Below are 8,974 nucleotides of genomic sequence, written 5' to 3' on the forward strand. Positions count from 1 at the left end.
TATGATTTTTAAAAATATAAAAAAATAAAATTTACATACAAAATATTTTAAATATCTTAAAATATGTACAATTCTTGATATTTCGTAATAAAAAAATTAAGTAATCATTATTTATTCATTATTTCAAAAACATATTTTATATATATACATATATATACACACACATAAACACCACTTTTGAACTGACAACTTTTTAAAATATTGCAACCAATTGCATACTATATATAATTCAATTCGCATATTTAAAATCACCCTGCATTTTACAATAGTTTGTTGACAACTGCAAGGGTGAGTGTGTTTTCTTTGTTTTAAATTGTGCATAACTATTCTTGTTTAAAACATTTTTAAAAATAGAAAAAATTAAAGCAAACAACAAAAATTGTGCAAGCTTCATTTGATAAGGTATTCAAACCATTCAGAGAACTTGCAAACAACTATTTACAGACACAATATGACATATTTGAGTTCAGCATTCAACAATGTCATTTTCTTGACAGAACCCTGTGTTGGACAAGCTCTATTTCAACTCCAATTCATGTTTCTGAAAATGAAAACAGAGTAAATACAAAAACAAAATGTGTACAATGTATTTGTGTGTTATCAATCTTGCCACATTACATACCCCCTGCTGTGGTTACCTTCATCATCACCACCAAGTAAACTCAACATTCTAGAGGAAGAAGTGACAGCCTATGCCACATCACCTTAAGGATCTGCGAACATAAGCTCACGTTACGTTATATGAAGTGAGGTTTTCTAACCCTGAAATAGGAACACACACACACACACACACATATATACATATATGTATATATATATATATATATATATATATAGATATAAGAATATAAGATTTAAAATTTTAACCCAGAAAATACAAGTAAAACAACAGCTGCAAGCATGAAGCCCGCAAGATGATATCCATTTTGCAGTTATCCCTGTTAAGACAATTCTGACTTCAATTCTGACTTCAAGTGTCTGCTTGGCTGACTCTTTGGTTCGTCTCCACATATTACTATTACCAAATGAGAAAACCATGCAGCAGGACTTAGATTGGAATTCTCATTGTCAGAAAGAAGGTCCGCTTCAATTTATCAAGGTAGCTAGTGCAGTTTCACTGTATCATGTACATACCAGGTTATACTGTTGATTATTAAATCTAATTTAGATAGAAGATAGTCTATGATGGTGTATGGGATAAGACGCAAAATTTTGGATCTTCTCCCACTTTTCACCCTTCTCTGCAACCCTTCAACAATGCAAGTGTAAGTCAAGGCCCATCAAACTAAACAAATAATTACTTGTTTTTCACTTATCCTAGATCTTGAGGACACCCAAAGAGTTCACTTTAAATCCACTTGGAGGGAATATAACTTGCATTTAATTTGCTTGCTGGAGCTGCACGTGGACCCCCATCGTGTCTTTCGGATGCAAATTCAATGCTGGTTGCTGCTGGTTGAGCAGATGATCGTTTTTCATGCGCTCCACACCGAGATCTTCTATGTATCGTGATGCCGAGTTTAAGTCATCCACCTGTAGAGAATCACGCACTATTCGTAAGAGTTACATTTTGTTACTCTTTGCCTGACAGGAAAATGTCATTTTATGCAACTAGGCTTGCTCTGTACTTCCAACCGGAATCTGTTTTTGTTTCTGTTGTTCGAGAGATATATGAGAACGAGTATTAGGCACATCATTACACTAACAAATGAGGAAATTTGAGGTGTAAATTGTGCTCCTCAGTTAAACCCTCAGAAATATTTTGTTAGAGAAACGTAGAAAAGAGTAGGAGAGTGACAAACTTCAGCAGTGTAGCATTCTCCTCTCAAACAGAAATAAAGCTTCACATGCTTCGTAGCAATCCTATTTTTAAAACGACATCCTAGGGTTTTAAAAATCGAGTGTGCAAGCAATGCATTCGCAGTATCGATGATTACCTTATTGATGTGTGGGGACTTTCATGGATATCAGTATCTAAACTAGGTTTTGACGTTATGAAACATTACCGCAAAACAAAGGTGATGGATACCGCCTGATGGATTCTTCTCCAAAAACTTGGCAACTGTACTGCTGGCTTCCACTGGATGCAGAAGCTCAATGGCCACGTTTGGTAACTTCACGTACACAACTTTGACACCCTCTTCAAGCTGGTCCTGCGTGCATATATGCATATGTATGTCAAGTAACACTCCAAATAATTATAAGAAACCTGAAAATTCAACACAACAGACCTAAATATCTCAACTACCAACTCCGCACATTTCACTAAATACGTGGTAAGTTTCGTTCAAATAAACAGTTTCCTTTGAGAGGACACATTAGAGGCTCATTACAATTTTTTGTTTTTGTTTTGTTTTGTTTTATTTTTGTCTGCAAACTCTCGAACTTCAGTCCCTACATTATTCATTTCTCATATTTTAAATACAAAAGATCCATTTAATTGCAACAAACTTACCACAGGAGCACTGACTTGCGCTCCCAAGACGCACCGGTAATGTTCAGCTGCAGTAGCAAGATCCGGAACTGCAATAGAAATGTGTTTCAAACCTTTCACTGTGTAAGGTATGTCCTCGGGAGGGCTCCGAAGCACTTCTCCGCTGCTTCGGCCTCCACTGCCTGCTCCCACATGTGTGCACAATATCTGCACGTTGTTCAAAGCCTGATCGCTAGTGAGAAATTTACTGCCAACGACTCAAACTCTTTGGATGCGGGAACAAACCTGAATGCTTTTTTAGTGAACGGAGACCTAGCACATAAAACTGAATTCCAAAATTGGGTGTGCTGGGATGATATCCTTTTTCCCATAAATCATCAGTTATGACGTCGATTCTCGTTTTTGTAACGCTCGCCAAATTGCAGGGGGGGGGGGGGATTGTATAAAAATGTTAGCTTACCCTTGGGGTTAGGCGAGACGCACTTCTTGCCCAAGACAATGATGGTCGCCATGACCGGCGCAAAATCCCAGACATGACAATCGCACTTCAAAGTACCCACGAGGAACGGTCAGGTCACAACGGAACAAACCCAGAAGCCCTTCTCTTCTTGTTTTCCCCTTCAACAGAGCAACACCGCGGATACCTGCCACATAACGTCTACATACTCTTTTGCATGGTCTCAAAGTAACGGGTTCAAGGAACGCAGCACAAATATGTGATTCATTCGAGACGCCCGTTACTCACAAGTCTGATCACTAACCATGAGACTATTCGAGATCTGCAACATTCTTTCCAACCATGCCCAGTAAGTAAAGCCTTTACCACAGGTGTGCAACGGCAGCAGGAATAGGGACGCCGCAGAAACGAAGTTCCCGTCACGAGGGTTCCCGAGTTCCAGAGGCTCTGTTCCCCAAGCCAGAACCAGAACTTCCGTCCCGATATCTTCGCGGCAAACTCACAAGCTCTTCCGTGGAAACTCCGGTTACAATCATCGTCCAGATAATTGGAAGTGAAACAACGTCGAAATGACCTAATTACTCTAAGTCCAATCCTTCGCTACCTTGTAAACGAGCGTGAAGGACCTCAATCACTTCCCATTGGATTTAGTTCTCTGAATGATTTTGTGTCTGCACTTGATTCGACTTCCTAGGTGCTTCGAGCGACCAATCGCAATTGAGCTGCACCCTGTTGTGAACAAATTCGGAGGAAATTGGGATGTTACCATAGTGAGCCTTGTGTTTTTAGCCTTGCAAAGTCATCAGGAATCGTTGAAGGCATTCTTTCATGTGCCTTACGTCTGGTGATGAGCAGCGAGTACGACAATTTCGAGCTGGGGAAATTACGCTAAGTACAAGTTTTCCAACTCCTGTAACAATTTGCTGTAGAATCCTTGCGGTGATTGCGGTTGTGTTCCCTTCTAGTGCAAATTTGAAGACACTTGTCCCTACCCGACACTGTACCACACCTTTGCATGTCCTCACAAGTTATGGCCAGCTGCCAAGCTTGGTTTCACCAATCCTTCCGCGCTTTGTGAAGCAGGACACGATCGAGCTTGCCACTGGAAAAAGCTTCCCCGCAAATGTACATCCGAAGAACGCACTGTGCACAACAGGGGGAATTGAAAAATCGTTTTACAGACACGCACGGTTGTAATTGCTTGGTGAACACTTAAACAAAATCTTGCAGGGATTCTCAAAGAAAGAAACGTCACCATGACCAACAAGCCATCTTCTCCTTTTTTTTCTCGGCACGGATGGAAAGATGCTGCAACAAACACGCAAGGCCTTGATACTCGCAAAAGGCACTCCACAGATTCCAATGCATAGCACAAGGAGACCGTAAAGCGCATGACGATGATGTTCCTTAAAACTTTGGCATATCTCAGAAACATCATGTTGGGCAACAGATCTTCAACAAGCTTCGAAAGGGAATTCTTGATACCAGTGCAACAGCATCATTGCCCAACCCCTCAGCAGGGACAAAACAAACAAAAAACCATGTCCCACCTCTCTACAGTGAAATGTGTGACTCAATGCGCGTGGTAGCTAAAGCGAGCAGCAGATGCACAAAAAAGACAGTTCTTATCCTATTCCAAGACCAGACAAGCTCCGCTGATGACAGCTATCCTGTCATTTCGAAGCCTCAGCCATTGAGCCTGATTCTAGAAACTACTTCAAAACAGAGACACAGCAATTACGAGTTTCCGGAGGGAGCTTTCAGAATTGGATTATATGTCAAGAATACAAAAGAATCAGATACTGACAATGCTTCAAGTGATGAGCGCTTTCCTTTGCGAGCTTTGAATGAGCAATTACAGATTGAAGTGAAGAAAGCCAAATACTCGCTAATTCTAATCCACTTTCGATTCTAGTCCTGTGGAAAATTTTCCTGAGAACATGGTCGATTAGGCGACCACGATGTAATGAAAATTGTAGGAGTAATGACAGCAATCCTTTACGCGGCCCTCAAAGGGACGACTGTTCTGTAATCTGTAGATTGTACAAAACTGGATCAACACACGTGTGTACAGAGGACATAAATTGGCTCTTGGCGTATAAACCAGATTTTATGCAACCGTGTGAAGAAATAATGCCACTTCCATCCGCAACCGAAGAAATTGGACGAAATTGAGCTTGAGTCGGGGTGTGAGAAGCGGAGAAATCATGGTCGCGGCGAGGGAACGTGGATCCCACATTGGGTGTCTGGCTGACCCTGAAACTACGATGGTAGCTGCAACACGCGATCACTGATCTCCTCCAATTGATAGGTATGTGCACATGATCAATGGGCGCAACGAATCCCTCAGCGACGGTGCCTGACAATGTCCTCCAGCAATCCTCCACTGGAAGATGCTTGCGACGTCGAAGATGGCCGCAATGAAACGCTCCCTTGCGCGCGCCCGGAAAAGTGAGCTTCTGTACTGCGCCAATACATCGCTCCTTGCAGGTTTTGCACCAGATTGTCACTCCCACTCTTGGTGACTTGCGATGACGGATGACTGTCCCCCGCTGATACTTGCTGAGCCCTCAGCAGACCTGCATTTCTCGTCGACGCAAGGAAGCTTGGCTCAACCTCGCAAACGGGACGGGACTGGCTCGCGGTCGCCATTGCAGTTGCAGTCGTCGCGGTGGCACCATGGCTGATCATCATGGGGATGGTCTTCGGGGAGCTTTGTGATGCGACATATTCGAGCCTAGTCCTTGATGATGATGAGGGCGCAAGGTCTGGCGTGAGGTTAGTGGGGGGCACATAAGGAGCACCGCCAGGCGGGTACTCGCCCGAATCAGGAAGGAAAGGCGCGTCGGAAGCAGCTCGGGAGCCTGTACCGGGACTCACATGCGTATGCGTGCCCTCGTAACTTGTAATCACCAGCTCTGAGTCATCCGCGGAACGCTCTACCTTCTTCCTCACGGGACACTTCGGATTTGTGCAACGATAGTAGCTCCTGCACATTGCCGAATTCGGAAGTGCCATCAGCTGTGAGACTATGACACACATTCGAGACATAAGCAAAGTTGTAAGAGGTCCAATTAGTGATGGAGAGGTGAAAGAGTAGCGAAGGTACCGAGGATGAGGACTGTTCTTTACGGCTTTCTGGCCATACTTGCGCCACTTGTATCCGTCTTCCATGATGTCCAGGATGCTGCGCGTCTGAATGCTGTAGCGCGGCTCCCTCATTCGTTTCAGTCCTTTTCGTTTACTCTTGGTGGATCTAAACGACAACAAATACACACATCCAACAGTTTAGTCAATTCATGCACTTTCACAAACAGTGGCAGCTTTGACGCTTGTTCTTCAAAGTGACCGTAATCGGTGTCAGGGGCTTACGGCATATTGCAATCAAGGGACTGAATCTCGTCGCAGCTCTCATTGGCAGCCTGGTCTGGCGACTTGCGCTTGTCACTCGTGCTACCAGAATGCCCAACGGCAGGGTGCGGCAGTAGCACAGAGGGACCAACGCTGGAGCTCCCGGTGCCGTGGTGACTCTGGTCCTCCTCCACTGCGGCAATGCTGAAGCTGCCAGAAATCAAAGGGGAGTTCGGCGTGCTGGGAATAGTGGATGAGGCCGAATTCAGGTGCGTCGGAGAGGTCCAGGATGTCGGCGACGGTGATCCCAGTGGCGTGTGCCTGTTCGACGACCTCGATGCTGAGTGTGAGGTCTTGGTCAGGTCCACGGCTGCTGTCGAAGATACTGCTAGCTGCTGATTCCAGGACGCAGGTGAATTGCTGACTATCTCCTGTAGGGTATCAACGTACACATGACGGGACTCTCCGCCCTGCTGGGGTAACCATGGAGGGTGCTGTGGTGAAGACTCCCAGTGAGTCCCCTGCTGACTTTGCGGTTGTCTGCGGGACAGACGACATCCATGATTTATGGTGCTGGACGTGCTACTGCTAGAAAAATCGTGAGAAGCGACCCAGCGAGAAAAAGGGTCAAGATCTGTGCTGTTCCAGCTGATTGTGGAAGCTGGGGAAGGCATGGAAAGAAGATCCGCCAGGAATGAAGGCGATTGCGAAAATGAGGTCGTGTGGGTAGTTAACATCGACGACGGATGCGAAAACTCGTGGTGCTGTTGATGTAGCAGCTGGTCGTAACCAACACGCTGCTTCTGATGGTTTACCGAGCTAACATCGTCGCTCAGGGATCGCATGAGGCGCTCCAGGTCACTCTCTCGTCTAATCCCATCGCCGTCGTCGTCCTCGATTACAATCGTAGACAGGGGGGTGGAGCTAGGCATAGCCGGGAGCGGTCTCCCGTACCCTCTCTCGAACCCGGCGAGGACTTGTGTAAGCTCCAGGTTGCCTAACTTGTTTGCTCCAAGACACAAACCCCACAGAACCAAGACCTTCTAGAGGAGAACAGATTTCTCCGACACGCAAAAAATTTTGCACCTCTTCCGTATCTCCACCACAAACTTTTACATGGGCCAGCACAGCGAAGAAATTTGTTCCACCAACTGGGTAGATGCCAAAATGGGACTTATCTCTAGCCAAAAGCTGGTGATTGGTGATGAGCACTTGAACCTTTCAAGAATGGAATAGTGGTACAGTTATACCAATTGATCATAGACGAGGAAAACAGCAGATAAATATAAAGATCCATACGGACACGCTCAAAAAGGATCACTGGAACCTCTCTAGACTAACAAGAGCCACGCATACCCAAAATCCTTACGTCTCGTGGCTCCCTCTCTCTCTCCTCCCTCTCGTTTCCCTCGTTTTCTTCCTCGCTTTCATACCTCTAGCACAAAGGAAGCAAAAAAAAAACAAAAAAAAACAAAAAAAAAAAGCTTACACCAGATCCTCCAAAAGCCCTTCCGGTGCGAACCACATGTTCTCCCTCACCTATATTAACACAACATCAGCCGCCCACATTCTCAACGACGGCCAGGGGAAGAGCCTCCGACAGGCTGGAGCTGAAGGTGCGAGACTCATCTTCCACCCACACAGACACAATTCCGCATTAGTATAAACCCACGACGTCTCTGTTTCATTCAACCACGAGCGATCTTCCGCAATGATCCTTCGGCATTTGCAGCGAGAGGACAACAGCTGAAGCACCCACCAAAGGGGGAGGAGGGTGAAGGGATCGATTTTGCGATGGGATGAGAGGGGACCATGCGCAACGGCACCGATTCCGCGGCCAGGCCGGTGAGTTATAAAAAGAAAGCCGGGCCATGCGCTGACTTTGGACACATAGCGGGCCGGGCGAGGGCCCCCCTCGCTGTCGGCAGAGCGGCCTTCCCCTGGCAACGCTCTGGCTGTGCACGCTGACTTCCGTACCAAGGGACGACCCCCCCTGCATGCAAGAGAGCCCCCACCACCGTGCGTTATTCATCTCCTTCGGATGAATGACGTGTACGGCAGGCGACGCCGTTTAATGCAGGCTTTTGCTTTCATTGCGCCATGATGGTAGGCTGTCCGCAGACACGGTCTAACACTCTCCTCCTCTTCATTTGCGCCACCGTGGTCGCCATGGAGCTGTTGTAAATGTCAAGCCCTGCTGTTGCCACTTCGCAGTAGCGAATTTGTGTATTTGTTGACCACAAATTTTGGATTTTGATGATAATTAACTATTTGTATGTATATACAGTGACAAACAAAACCGAGTACAAAATCTGAAGTGCCAACTTTCAAGAGCAATTACAGAAATTTCAATGATTGCTTTATAAATCTGAAAGTTACATGGAATAATACACATAGTCTTGTACACATGTACAAAGTTGCACATCAAATTGATAACTAAACATCCTTCTACAAAGTCAAATCAACAACTATGTCTTGTACTCAGTATTGTTCAAAGAAAATCTTCAAGCTTCAATATTTAGTCCAATAACCTTTTGCTTCCAAAACAGCTGAAATCCTTCTTGGCATACTTTTGTATAGTTTCTCACAATCTTTTGCATCAAAACTAGGGTAAATACTACAAACATTCTCCCACAATTCTTGAACACCTCTTGGCCTTGGCGTGACTTGGCTTAAACGCTGTTTGAGAAGGACCCAAAAATGTTCCATTGGATTCAAATCTGGAGATTGAG

The 8,974-nt window shown here is 45.1% G+C and overlaps 2 protein-coding genes across 3 annotated transcripts; both read right to left on the reverse strand.

The window, feature by feature from the left end:
- Nucleotides 1-1,065: 1,065 nt before the first annotated feature.
- LOC112275469 (uncharacterized) lies at nt 1,066-4,060 on the reverse strand. 2 transcript variants are annotated; one of them, XM_024505804.3, is made up of 5 exons: nt 2,895-3,594; nt 2,456-2,641; nt 2,007-2,153; nt 1,379-1,533; nt 1,066-1,241 (listed from the first exon to the last, which is right to left on the reverse strand). In XM_024505804.3, exons 1-4 carry the CDS (start codon nt 2,967-2,969, stop codon nt 1,381-1,383), a joined length of 561 nt encoding a protein of 186 aa, XP_024361572.1. In that variant the 5' UTR covers nt 2,970-3,594; the 3' UTR covers nt 1,066-1,241; nt 1,379-1,380. The 2 variants fall into 2 exon arrangements, with proteins under 2 accessions (XP_024361572.1, XP_024361571.1); XM_024505803.3 differs by having other exon boundaries at nt 1,066-1,533; nt 2,895-4,060.
- A 631-nt stretch (nt 4,061-4,691) lies between these two features.
- LOC112275468 (uncharacterized) lies at nt 4,692-8,047 on the reverse strand. The gene is made up of 3 exons (XM_090246611.1): nt 6,264-8,047; nt 6,001-6,147; nt 4,692-5,880 (listed from the first exon to the last, which is right to left on the reverse strand). The coding sequence occupies exons 1-3, from the start codon at nt 7,172-7,174 to the stop codon at nt 5,238-5,240; spliced, it is 1,701 nt and encodes a 566-aa protein (XP_090102737.1). The 5' UTR covers nt 7,175-8,047; the 3' UTR covers nt 4,692-5,237.
- Nucleotides 8,048-8,974: the final 927 nt, after the last annotated feature.

The sequence above is a fragment of the Physcomitrium patens genome, chromosome 23 (assembly GCF_059467195.1).
Source record: "Physcomitrium patens ecotype Gransden chromosome 23, ASM5946719v1, whole genome shotgun sequence".
Lineage (NCBI taxonomy): Eukaryota > Viridiplantae > Streptophyta > Bryopsida > Funariales > Funariaceae > Physcomitrium > Physcomitrium patens.

Coding starts and splice junctions, on each gene's coding strand:
- LOC112275468 (XM_090246611.1), bottom strand. CDS start 7,174: ATGCCTAGCTCCACCCCCCTGTCTACGATTGTAATCGAGGACGACGAC. Junction 6,148..6,263: donor TCCCTTGATTGCAATATGCC/GTAAGCCCCTGA, acceptor GTTGTCGTTTAG/ATCCACCAAGAGTAAACGAA. Junction 5,881..6,000: donor AAGAACAGTCCTCATCCTCG/GTACCTTCGCTA, acceptor GGCAATGTGCAG/GAGCTACTATCGTTGCACAA.
- LOC112275469 (XM_024505803.3), bottom strand. CDS start 2,969: ATGTCTGGGATTTTGCGCCGGTCATGGCGACCATCATTGTCTTGGGCA. Junction 2,642..2,894: donor CGTCTCGCCTAACCCCAAGG/GTAAGCTAACAT, acceptor AACAACGTGCAG/ATATTGTGCACACATGTGGG. Junction 2,154..2,455: donor CGCAAGTCAGTGCTCCTGTG/GTAAGTTTGTTG, acceptor ATATGCACGCAG/GACCAGCTTGAAGAGGGTGT.